The 13,951-nt window shown below is 36.2% G+C and overlaps 1 protein-coding gene across 1 annotated transcript in view; it reads right to left on the minus strand.

Annotated features, from left to right (window-relative positions):
* Positions 1 to 1,298: 1,298 nt before the first annotated feature.
* Positions 1,299 to 13,951, minus strand: part of LOC128867138 (hemicentin-1) — a gene marked incomplete at its 5' end in the record, with an annotated part of 225,193 nt that continues 212,540 nt past the window's right edge. Inside the window, 2 exons of the mRNA XM_054108237.1 lie at positions 1,299 to 1,458; positions 9,341 to 9,712. Coding sequence (XP_053964212.1) covers positions 1,351 to 1,458; positions 9,341 to 9,712 — 480 coding nt within the window. The remainder of the gene's footprint in view (positions 1,459 to 9,340; positions 9,713 to 13,951) is intronic.

The following is a 13,951-nucleotide window of genomic DNA, read 5'->3' on the forward strand; positions in this document are numbered from 1 at the left end:
AAGAAATAAATAAATACAGGCAGGTATGAAAGGAAAAAAAGGTACGCTCTCATAAAACCCAAGAAGGATTCAAAACGAATTTAGAAGTAGTTCAGGCTTAGTAGTAAATAAAGTCAAAATGGGAATCAGAACAATAAGTATATATATAATTGGCGAGTACCGCCTTTTTGGGTGTTTGGCCGAGCTCCTCCTCGTATTTGTGGTGTGTGTCTTGATGTTGTTCCACAAATGGAGGGGCCTACAGTTTCAAGCCGACTCTGAACGGCAGATATTTTTATGAGGAGCTTTTTCATGGCAGAAATATGAATGTGACTCGGAAGCTTGCCATTGCCTGCCAAAGGGCCGACCGCTATTAGAAAAATGTTTTATGTAATTCCATATAGAAGTCTATTAATCTTAACACTGAAGAATTTTCTGACGAAAAATAGACACAGGTGTTTTTGTTTTTGTTTATTTATAAAAAAGTCAATTTTTTTTTGTAATGTATTGATACACATGATGTTTTTTTTGTTCATATGTAGAAGGAAGAGTGCTTCACCAAAAACATTCAATTGAACAACACTAATATATCAAGTCCTCACACCTTGTCAAATATCAGAAAAGTGTTATTAAAAAAATATATCTAATTGAGGTTATAGGTTATGTCATCCCGAAATTTGAAGCTTGCACAGGGTAAATTAAATATTCAAATTACAAAAACAAAAGAAAAATTACTAATGATACATAAATTTACTAATGAAATAAGGAGGATTTCGAATTCGGAATTTACTAGATGATAATATTACTTTCTTCGTTACACAAACTGAAGCCAAAATTTAAAAAAATGCATTCAAATTTTGCAAATCTCGGAAAAAAATGTTATAGGTGTCACCCTGCAATTGTCATTACGTATTAAATTCTTCTACAACTCACATCATCTCGAAAGATACCAAAGTATCCCTGTCCCTCCCATAGATGCACTAGTGCGTATTTGTATGCCATGAATTTTAGTGTTGCTCTGTACGCGTGTGTGTGTGTGCACCTCCAACATACCTAATTTGCATAACCTTAAACTCTTCTAATCAATGTAATTCGTTTGGTTTGAATGTTTATTTAGGTTTTCATCACATTTCATTATAGTCTGTATACTCGTTTCATTCTTTCCACATCGTTTATTAGTTTTAGTTGTATCTTATTTCGTTTTGTTTTTGTTTTGTTTTCTTCATACCCATAGCTTAACACTTCACTATTCTGCGCCTCTCGCTTGTTAACATTTTTGATCATTTTCTGCATAGTTTACTTTGGTATTTTTTTGTGTGTTTTTCGGTTTTACTGCGCCATCTCAAGCGTCTCTATAATTGTAATTTACCGTCAGAAACGAGTTGCGTGGTTTCGATCCTTAGTGATAAGCACATCCTCGCCATTAATATGATGATGCACTTCCTCTGGCACTGTTTTCAGCATGCCCGGACTGGAGTTCTGTAGAAAAAGAGACGAAATAAAAATTGTCTATTAAATCAGGTTTAGTTTGAAAGTGAAAAAAAATTTGGTATTTGCCGTAAATTTATTAATGGTCCCCATTAATTCACTAATTTGATTCCAGATGTATGATGAAGAGAGTGTTTGAAAAAAATTCCTTTCCACACAAAGTGAAGCGTCTTTTCACCTTTCACACAGAAGTTCTACCTGTAGTCTGTTTTAGAAAAATCCGTCCTTTCTGTAATTAACTACAATAATGAAAAAGTCTCGCCTTAGTGGAATCAGTTGTTACATTTTGAACCATTTAAATAACGATGCCGGCTTTCGTAGAATATTTTCAATACACCTTTTAACTTATAGGTATATGGCAGTGCTCAGTGATTGATGGCCTGATTGCATTTAATTTTCAAAATTTCTTTTATATGCAGACGACTTAAAAATATTTTAATCATTCCAGTATTTTCGACTCGTGTATGCTTGAGTCAGATCTCAATAACGTCGTGGCTTGGTGGGATAAAAATTGCCTTTACTTAAATTTTAAGAAATGCTTTCAGACATTTTTTTCTGGGTTGGTAGGTGAAATGACTGGAGTACCAGTCTGGCACTATCCAAGTAGCAATAAAACACCATTTTGAGGCCTCCAACAGGCAGATACCTACAGCCAGGCACAGCTGCTAACGTAACGCAGAAGGTTAATAGTACGGAGGTTGGACCCAGTAACCTTAATCGTCTAGCTGCTCAACCCAGACATTTACAGAGAAAGTGCTCAATAACCTCTCTGAAAGGTCCCCACAGCCTCTGCAATGGGAATTAAATGGTAAACTTAGCTTTTCCGCATTTGTGTCTATCGTCTAATGACCGGTAAATGCAGCTACGAGTTTGGAACCTGAGTGGTATGGAGTCTCTTGGGCTTTCTGAGTATTTCGTCTATTGAACTAGGGCCAAAGGGTTTTCGAAAAAGCACACGCAGAAATGAAACTCCATTCCATCTGTGCTTTCCTGAGAAATATGCTGTGTAGTTCAATCAACAATTCAATCGACCACTTCCTGGCTAGTTCATCAGCAATTTCATTTTCTTCTCTGTTCCTATGTCCTGGAACATATATTAGATCAAATAAATGTTACCTGCACACTAGGGCGGGTCGATTTAAAAATCGCTCATTGCTCTGTGAAAATCTTATTCTAGGGATCAAAATAAGAAACTTTGCCGAAGGAACCATACCTCTAAAACGAATTCTGATGTCCCCCAATTTGGGTCGAACGAAAAATTCCACTTTGACCCTTTTAGAGTGCTCCAATCGAGTCCAAATGTATGACCGAGTCCCACTAACTTTGGACGGCCGATCCACCCATGCCAGTGGCACACCCCCTGGAACTCCCCTGGGGGGTTCCCCATACAATCATTTCAAAATATCACCATTTTTGGCCTTTACATGAGAAAAGAAACTAAAAAGTTCGACCTAAATTGGGGGGCATCAGAATTCGTTTTAGAAGTATGGTTCCTTCGGCAAAGTTTCTTATTTTGATCCCTAGAACATGATTTTCACAGAGCAATGGTCGATTTTTTTGCCTCCCCACAAATCGACCCGGGCACTGCACACCCAAGATATTTGATTTTTCTGCTAAGAGGAGTAGACGAATTTGGATCAACACTATGACGTCGTCAGAGCCTTGATAGCCGCTTGACTATCGGAAAAAATGTTATATCTCCTTCGCTCCCACGTTCCCAATGCATTCTGCATGCCTACAGGATCACAAAGAGTTTTGCATTGTATTGTAAAACCACTAGCAACATTCGGCGGTTTTAAGGAGGTAGATAAATTGGCTGATTTAAAGAAGTCGTTTTCTAAGTCTAGGCAGTCATTCGCTCCACCACATTTAATTAAGTAATCGCCTCTAAGCGCTGTAAATGAATCTTCGAATCTGATTGCAATTTTTGATTCAAAATTCCTGTTTCTCAGTCATTTAAGTCGTATAACTTCTAAGTCATATTCCGCATATGCCTTTAGCCGGCGCTTTTGTTCACATTTTATTGATCCATAAAAGCTAAAGTAGGAATATGCTGACTTCATGTTACATACTCGAAATTTTTTAAGAGATTCTGATTGAAGAGCTAGAATTTTTTTTTTAATTTGCACAAAGTTTGAGTCTTGGATTTGCATGTGTTTTGTAGGATAATGAGCATGATTTAAAAAGAATATACCTATAATAAAATTAATTGAGAAAAAAATAAATTGTCAAAATTGTCAGTAAGTTCCTTTATTTACTTAACGTAGTGAATAAATTTAATTAATAGAAATCCACAAGATTTGTGTCACTGGTTTTAAAAAATCTATTGTAATGCAAAAAAACTTGTCAAAAGTTTAAATACAATTCGCTTTGGAAAACATCAGAATACTAGCGGATGTACATTCGTTTTTTATAATAATTATTTGCCGCTATCTAAGCAGTAAAAAAAGAAGAAGAAACAATTTATTCATTGCTTTTCATTCCAACCTAATAATTGGTAAAAAACGTGATTTCCATTACCTCTTTTTGAGTACCGCTGGTCAGCAAACAGTGGGACAACTGTTTTTGCTCTATAACCGCCATTTTGTAGTGGTAAATAACTGTAAAAATTTAGGAAAAGCAAATGCGCTCTTTTGTCATTTCAATTCTCTACCCCTTCCCCCTCTTTCTCAGCACTCTGCGCTTACATTGGCACGCACACACCCCGGTTCCCCTCCCTGCCGAGTGGTAGCAGCGCTGATGATTTGATTGCAAAAAGCGCTAACAATGGTATTTACAGAGTAACTACTAGTAATGGTTGTAATTTGAAAAGTATACAGCTCCCTCACTACACCAACACCAACACCAACACCCACACCGCTGTGATGCGCTCCGTCATTATTATTAGTTTGTATTTACTTTTCTTTCGTTTTTATGCAAAAGCAAAAAAAAAACTGGTACAACTTAATGTGACCATTTCACCGTACACACAATTTTACCAACGACTGCATTCGAAAGTTCTTAATATCCTTCCAGGCGAAATATGAAAAAGGACATGGCAATCATGAAAGTGCAACCACGCAAACTGCTAAGCACTCTCCTCTCCAGCCACTCACCCGCTATGCAACGTTGTGCATAGTCTTTTTTTCACGCTTTCTCTTGCAGCCACGCAAACTTTGCAGTGCGCTGAAAAAGTGCTCGTCCACTCGTATAATGCTCGCCTCATTTATTCTCAAAAGTAACAAAAATTTTATTTATTTCTTGTTTTTTTATTTTTTTGCTCCTTATATTTCGTTTTGTTTACGTTTTTTTATTCAAAACATGTTTATGCTACTTATTTTATTGCTCTTGTTGTTGTTAATTTTTTAAAACTGCAATTTTTGTTATGCTTTATTTTAGCGCTTTTATTTTTGTTCATTTCAGTTTCTGCGGCGCGGTGCCATTGTAAACTTTTCGGCGTGAGTGCCCACTGGCCACTGCAAATTTTCGATTCGCATTTTTTCGCTTTAAGTCATTTCTGCTTCCACTTTCGCTAGCATTTGTTAGGAGTTTGATTGTTTTTGTTGTGGCATTGTTACTTTTTACTTTAGCATTTGGTTGTTATTTCAGTTGCTGATATTTTTGGGGCGTAGCTTGTTGACATTGCTAAATGAAATTGTGCAGCACTTTGGGAATGAGATTTACAAATTGTTTCAAAGGGCTTTTTGCGCACATTTCTCTTGCCTAATATGTATGTATGTATGTGTATTTATAAATTAATAAAGGTATTTCATGCTTGTTTGTAGAAACTAATTTTTTATTCACTTTTGCAGGGACTCAAACTCAACCAACCCGGCGGTACGAGACGAACATCAATAGCTAAGTAAATGTGTTAAAGTTTCCTTGCTACTACAAAGTGGCGCAAAATTAATCATTCAATTTTGTTTCAAAATAACTTATTTACTAAATAAAAAAACTTATTTTGTGTGAAGAAAATCGTTATTTTGACGCATTCCCTTGCGCGACTGTATATTGCAGCTGTTTAGTGATTCAAAGCCAAATATGATAGATGTACGACGCCATTTGCAAAAATTATAACGTCTTCCGATAAGGTGATTAATTTTGCGCCACTTTGCATATGTTGGTAAGCGGTTTTGCATGAAGCGTGAAGTGATTTCTCCCCGACACTGCGGGCTTATCTAATGAGTCATAATTTGTCATTTGTTTTTCGTATTCAGTAATCTTTACACGGCCGTCATTAAGCAATTGCATCATCAAAATAATTGTTCTCCGATTGCAACACCTAAACTGACTGTTTAGTGTAGTTTTTGGTCACATGAAATTATCGGTCCTTACTTCATCCAGAATGAAGCTGGTGACTGTTTCTCTCAATAAGTGAGAGGTATACTTGTAGATCGCTGATAACCAATTGGGATGGACAAAATTGGGAGGAGATGTTATTGACAACAACTGCTTTCAAGAAGCTGGAGCTAAGCGTCATACAGCACGTGAAATAATGGAAATATTGCAGAAAAAATTTGGCAATTCGATTATTTAAAAAAATTAATTTGCCTCCAAGAAGTTGTGATGCAAAACGTTTAAGGCCATTGAACTACTTATTGTGGAGTTATTCGAAGCTATTGGTCTTTGTAATGGTAAACCCGACTATTTTTTTTGATTTAGAAGCCAATTCTCAACGCGCTATTCATGACATACGACCAGATTTAGTGGAAAAAGTACTCGTTCTGAGTTCATCGAGTTCATTCCTGCAATAGAAGGAGTAGCGATTACTTTAATGGTCTTATATTCAAAACTTAACTGTACCGATTGTATAAAAAGCATGGGAAAGCCCTTTATAATAATGCATTCAAATTGTTGGTTTCTTAGCCGTAGAATGGGTCATTCGTTCCTGATAAATCCCCTTACACTTTCCCGTAATATAATACATTCATTTTTATTAACAAAAAAGTAAATAAATTTATACAAGTCTAAACTACCTTTTTATGAATATTCCCCTCTTAAAAGGTTTCCTGTCTTCAAGGCATATGTTCGGCACTTTTTCTTGGATTTTATATCTGTCTCGATACAAAAAACTTACTTTTACGTTTCCTTATGCAAAAAAAACGTCGACAGTCAATACTTAATCTTTTAAATAAAATATAAAAAAAAAATAAATAATAAAAAAAAAATAATGGAACAAAAATTTCATTTGGCATGCAAAATAATTTTCAGTTGTTTATGTATGGCAATGGGCTTTGCTAAGGCACTGGATTAGCTAAGAAGCGAGAAAGAAGGAAAGTTCAACTAACAAAAGTTTCAAGAAGGTATAGAACATTTCTGCAAAGAAAGCAAAAGAGAAAACCTTTAAAAGCCAAACAAGTCTACAGAGGATCTCTGGCATTCAGCAAAGCCTACAACCAGAATTGTTTCAACACTGCACACTCAATGTCAGCCTTCATGTTTCGAAGAATATCCTGCAAAATAAAAGTTCATAAACAAATTCTTGATCTCAGTGCCTGAACTGGACTGAATTTATTAGTTTTGTTTTGCTTTTAGCGCCACTTTAATTTTCCAAAAATTACAGGATATCAGAAAGTGTATTTTTTTTCAAAATAAGAATTTAAGGATTTAAGGACAAAATTTACGAAAAAATTTGAGAAATTCCTCGATGTCGACTTAATGAGAAATAAGTGAAAAGTTGTGACTTAAGGGGTCCCGGTGGTCTAGAATTTAAGAATTTAAGACTTTTAAGAATATACTGTCAGACTCAAAACCACGCCATTCTTTCAATTTTATTTTTTATTTTAGTACGGGCTACAGTCATACTGATTAATAATTTTTTTCATGCTTGTGTTTCAGATAAATAGAAGAGCCAAAATGGACAAGACCGTCCAGGTCCAATTTTTCGGGAGGGTCAACTTCAGCGCAATTTTTAAATTATTAAAATTAAATGTAAAATATCGTTTTTTCTTTTCTTTATTGTAAACAAAAATTCCTGAATATGCCTAAATTATCGAGCTCTAGACCACCGGGACCCCGATACCGTTATAAACTTTTTACAAGTGAGAAATTTCTACATACTTAACTCAACGGAAAGTTGAAATATGAGAAAAACATAAACATAAAACTAACACAAACGTAAAATGCTTAAAAAATAACACTTTATTCGTTTTAAGAGCAATTGCAGCACCAAAGCACGGAGCACCAAAAGCACGGAGAGCACACTCTAACTCGCGAATAAAATGTTGCTAAAAAGAAGGTTGAATGTTACGTGAACGCTAAACATTAGCCGAATCGACTAACATCAGCTTCATAACTACTAAACAACAGCACTTTCTGCAATGGCACGATTGCTCACTATAAAATAACATCGGCAATTGAGATTACACTAAGTTCGAAAGCGATTGGCAAAGTGGGAGTGTAACTGTGGTACGAAATATCATTTAAAACGATGTTAATTGAGTCGACTAACATTAATACTGTTAAATGTTGTGCAATGTTAAAGTTACAGCAATGTGTTTTCAAATTCCTTCACCGGACTTACACACGGAGACATCTGGAAGGGAGACACTAGAAATTCTCTTTTCATGTCTCATTCGCGGCCACATGGGCAAAATTGTTTTCGGCAACATTTTGGCGTTTACTACTTTAGCATCTTGTGGTTCAAATATATTCTGCAACCCGCTAACATGTAAAGCGAAAAACGTTCGTCAACAATTTCTTAAATATATCAATGAAGAATGCAAACTGGTTAAATAATAAATAATTTGTTGTTTTTTTTTTATTTAAATATATTTATGAACTGTTGTACTTAAAAAAAAATGAAATTAAAAATACTTCATATATAAATAATTAACTTAAACTTAACTTGAGTATCAAGAAATGCGGGGAAAAATTAGAATTTAACAAAAACATGTCCCATAACTTTTTTAAATTAAACCTACTTAACTAGCAAAACTAATCCTGCATTTCCCAAGCAGCGTTCGGATGTTTGTCATTGTTTATATCTTCCGTTTGATTGAAAACCAACATAGAACTCAGAACTTTCTCCCGCAAAAGAAGAAAACGAATGGAGCAACTGTCAAAAGCTGCTTTAAGATAAGAAATACGAATAAGAAGCACAAAGCGTGTCGCCAGTACAGGAGACAAATTGCCTTCTCTCTTCCGCGGCCGTCCTTCACCCCCGAACAAAATGTTTCCCTTCCAAATGTTTCCGTGTGTAAATGGGCACCTTAAAGGAGAACAATCGCTGCTTTCGTTCCCATGACTGCATATAACCTGTTAATAAATGCTCTTTAATAATTATGCTGAGCATTAATGCCGATTTCCAGAACTTTGAGAGAATTTTATTTGCGTTCAAATCTTGTTGGCCTATATTTTACTTCCACAAAGTACAACTTCAAAATGTTACCAAATGAATTATTTAACTAGATTCTATGATAAGTATTCTGAATATTCCATCTCTGTAAAAAATGCTATATTTTCTTCATTAAAATGAAAAAAGTAAATTATTGTATAAGTTGAATTTATTTTATATGGAATTGTTCAGTATTAATCTGTATTTCATAGTCGGCGAGAAATACTGCATGTTTAGATTATTAAATGAGTAAATACCATAAAAGCCGAGTAGAATTTACAGACATCAAGTCAAGTGGGATACTTAAGACAGCACAATTAGGAAAATAGGAATGATGATAATTAAATTGGATGTAGTTGTATGGTAAACGAACAGTTTTTTTTTGTGAATTCACTATTCATCACACGCTAAGATTACCTACTCAGATCAAAATGCAAATAGCGCGGCGAGAGAGAAGAAATTAGAGTGTTCTGAATATAACGTTCGCAATTTCCCACTCTTTCTGAGGCACGACTCCGTTATCTACTTTTAAAAAACACTAAACTTCTACACACTTACCACATCTCCGTATCCACTCACTGAAACACCATTGACACCCGTTGGTGGTGATGGCTGCTGCTGCTGAAGTTGTTGCTGCGCCGCACACAACATTGACGCTGCCGCCGCAGCCGAATGGGGCGGCATACCCATACACACCAGTCCGCCTCCAGGTCCCATCGTCTGCAGCAGCCCGTTGCTGCTCACCGGCACTGCTACGTTGGGTGGCAGTGACTGCGACTGCGCGGCGCTAATCACTTTATGCGCAAATATCGGTGGCGGCGGGGTAAAAGTGGCCAGCTGCGAGGGATGTGACATGGTGACGCCAGTGATGGTAGTTTGACCGCCGAACATAGGACTCGTCGAATACATGGGATGGTGTGCCAAATCGATCTATGCGATGCAATAAATAAAGTGACAGAAGAGGAAAGGAATTTTTGAGAGTTTGTGAAAATTTTTTACAAATGTATGAAAATGTGTGATTAGTAGAAGAAGTTTTTGATACAGTTAAATGTTTGTTTAGTCAATTAGTAAAAAATGCGTTGAGTGCGTCGGTGCGGCAACAACATACGTGGCTGAGTATGGCTTTGTGCTGATGAGCTGATGAGTTATTTGGAGGAAGATCGCTTTCGCAGCAGTAGTTAGCACAAATGTATATATATATTTATGTATGTAAGTAAGTATGCTGTGAATTGTTAATGAAAATGTAAAATTTATTGCAAGTGAATACAAGCGCATATACAAATACACATATGTGGACATTAAGATGACCAAACAAATATTCTTTTTCGTAACATAATTTTTTTCTATACCCAAAAAGGAGAAACATACATTTGTATTACCTTTTAAATACGAAATGTGGTCACAAAGCTTTTATTATACAATAATAATACTGATAGTAAAACAAACAAACAATGCCGTATCAAATTTGATTTTATACAATCGCTTCCAATACTTTTCAACTAACCTATGTATATACAAGGTGGCGCAATCATTTTGCTTTTGAATAATTTTCTAGTAAATACAAAAAAAAAATGGTCGGAAAACTTTATTTTGACCATTGCCTACTTCACAAATTATATGTTTGGATACTGCAGCTGTTTAGCTTACAAGTGCCAGTAAGATTGACGTGCGCCCCCATCTGCAAAAATTACAAAAGGTGGTGATTATTTTTGCGCCACCTGGTGTATTTTAGTTTCCTCAATATAAAAATCCAACCATGGTTACCATTCCTAAAAGAAGTATTTTACCTTGAAATTCTATAAAACCTAACGGTTGAGTTTTGTTGAAAAATTCAAATTCAGTAATTTAATTTTATACCAACCAACTTCACACTGCTTGTACCTGTAAAACAGCTCATGACATCTACGTCAAAATTTTTCTAATGACAGTTCAATATATTGTTTATAAGCCATCAAAAGCATTTGCGTCTCAGTTTTGTTGAATTTTTTTTTCTGTGATGGAATTCAAACGTAATGGTGTGATTGCGTTATACAGGGTGGCTGATGAAAGCCGCTACCAAAAAAAAATTGAATAACTTTTTTTCTTTTTAAGTTATCTGTTCCATTTTTGTTTTAATTTGCAGATTGATCTTTAAAATTTATTAAAATGGATAACTGGGACACGCAAACAAGAATTTGGATAGTCCGCCGCTATCACGCACTGGAGTCCGCAGATTTGGTACAGAGAGAGTACAGGCGGATGTTTGGCGACGATCCCCCGAGCAGATGGACCATAATGAGACTGGTGAATAATTTTGCTGAGCAAGGAACAGTCGCCAGAAGGCCTTATCATCGAAACCCACCAGTTCGGACGGAGGAAACGATCGCTGCTGTAGCTGCAGCTATACAAAGCAATCCAAGGGTTTCAACAAGAAGCTTATCTGCTCAACTTGGTGTCAGCCGACAGTCTTTGCAAACAATAATGCACAAAGATTTAGACTTATTTCCCTACAAAATTCAAATGGTTAACAAACTGAATGCAGCAGACTTGCCGATTCGCTTGGAATTTTGCCAGAAGATCCTGCAAATGGTGGAAGAGGACCAAAACATGTTAAACTGCCTTTTCATGTCTGATGAGGCCCATTTCGATTTAAACGGCAATGTGAACAAACAAAATTGTCGAATATGGAGTACTTCTAACCCACAGATACTCCACGAGACGGAATTGCATCCTCTTGGCGTGACAGTGTGGTGTGCGGTTTCTTCACGCTGTATTGTCGGACCTAATTTTTTTGAAGAAAATGGTCACACCGTTACGGTTACTGGAGACCGTTATTTGAAAATGCTGAAAGAATTTTTCTATCCAGAACTACGCCGAAAGAGAATTCCTTTCAACTCTGTGTGGTTTCAACAAGATGGGGCAACGTCTCACATAGCCCAGACTGTTATGACAGAGTTGCGACGAAAATTTCCCAATAAACTGATTTCAAGAAACTCTGAATTTCGTTGGCCCCCCAGGTCGCCTGACCATACTGCACCTGACTTTTTCTTGTGGGGTTTATGTAAACAAGAAGTTTATAAATCAAAGCCAACAAATTTGGATGAACTAAAGCAATCCATTCGGGCAACAATTGCGGCTATTCCTGTCGCAACTCTCAAAGCAGCAATGAACAACTTTTTACTAAGATGCCGCACTTGTGTCAACGAGCATTGGGGGCATTTAAATTCAATTATTTTTAAAACTAGTTAAGCTACATTTAATAAAATTTAATGACCTTCAACTTGAAAAAAAAAATAAAATAAATTCCATACACTAAAAAAAAAGTTATTTGAGTTTCTTAATGTAGCAAAATTCATCAGCCACCCTGTATTTGGCTGGAAAATCACAACCAGCCAATGTTCGTGAGCTCAGTCACCTCAAAGTGAATAAAATGTTTGTGGATCGCACTATAAAACGTTACAATGATACTGGTCGCATTGCAAAACGCTATGGAGGGGGGCCAAAAAAACCACAACAACGCCAGAGATGGTTCAGAAAGTGAAGGCTCGACTTGAACTAAATCCCCGCCAAAGTGGAAGAAAAATGGCCAAAGAACTGAAAGTATCGCAAGACAGCATTCAACGCATATTGAAAAATGAGCTCAAGGTCAAGGCTTACAAGTTCCAAAAATCACACAATCATTCACCCCAGCAAAAAAAGGTCGGTGCGAAAGAGCAAATGAGTTGTTGCGCTTGCACGAACGTGGCGAATTTCCTAACATTGTGTTTTCTGATGAAAAAAATTTCCCAATTGAGTAGTTCATAAACACTCAAAACGATCGTGTTTACTTGACCGAACGCTCATACGAGAATATGAGCCTACGTATGGCCGCTCGAAGCAATTTCCCATCGCAAATAATGGTTTGGCCCGCAGTGACCGCTGGTGGACGCTCTCCAATCGTTTTTATCGAGCCTGGTGTCAAAGTGAATGCGACTTATTATCGGAAAAATGTTTTAGAAGCTGTTTTAGAGCCGTGGACACGCAAACATTTCGGTCGTAGGCCATGGACGTTCCAACAGGACTCGGCACTGTCTCATAAAGCTCGTGTGAACCAAGAATGTTCCACCCTTCATTTCGTCCACACATTGGCTTTCGAATTCGCCAGACGCAAATCCGATGGACTATTCCATCTGGTCCCTTTTTGAGAGCAAGGTGAGGACTAAAAAATATGCCATTATGGATCCGCTGAAAAAAGCGATTATACGAGAATGAACGAAAATACCTCAAGATCACATTCGTGCACATGCAACTCATTTTTTGACTGTTTGAAGGCTATAGTCAAGGCAAAAGGTGGTCATAGCGAGCTAAAGTGTATATATGTTAAAATTGTAATCATTTTTGAACAATTTTGTCTTTGAAATAAAAAAAAAATAATTACACACAAAAAAGTTATGGTGTTTTGAACAGGTAACACTTCATATCGTTCACCCTGTACTTTTCGTCTTTGTTATCTTCTTGGAAAGCCTATCTCCACTAATTGAGTTCGCCTTTCTCAACTATTAACACTTAAAAAAGCAACTGTCTTTCTTTTCTGTTTTTAGTTGTTTTCAAAATATCAAACTTTGGCCTAATTTTCACTGCTTCTTTTCAGATAACCTCCTGTGCTAAAACAAATGCAAATATTTACCTACTGCAGTTAATTAATTTATAAATCAAGTTGAAGTGTTTGTCTTTCCACGACAGAGCTTAAAGAAACGAAATGAATATATGCACTCGTACATGTGTAGGTATATACACACATACAAACATATGTATCGCACAAATTGAGCTGCAAGTCGGTGGGTTGACTCGTGTGTCTTATGCTTTGTGTACACACACATACATACATACATAGAATTGAAGGGATGTGTGCGCTTAATATGCTTTTGCTTATGCAGAAGTGCAAATATTCCTTGGTATACATTTTCTGGATTTATCTTTGAAACTACGAACGGAGATTAAACAACATTTTCTGAATATTTTATTTTAATATTGTAAATTTCATAGTTCGTTTTATAATTTTAGTTTAATGTGTTTTTAAAATTTTCTTTCGTCTGTCTTATATTAAATTCATTTATAAATGCACAATATTACAACATTACGGCAATACACGCCCCCCCTGCTGATATAAAACTCAAGGCTTTTCATAATTTTTCTTCTGATTCAGGAATT

Source organism: Anastrepha ludens, chromosome 6 (genome assembly GCF_028408465.1).
Source record: "Anastrepha ludens isolate Willacy chromosome 6, idAnaLude1.1, whole genome shotgun sequence".
Taxonomy (NCBI): Eukaryota; Metazoa; Arthropoda; class Insecta; order Diptera; family Tephritidae; genus Anastrepha; species Anastrepha ludens.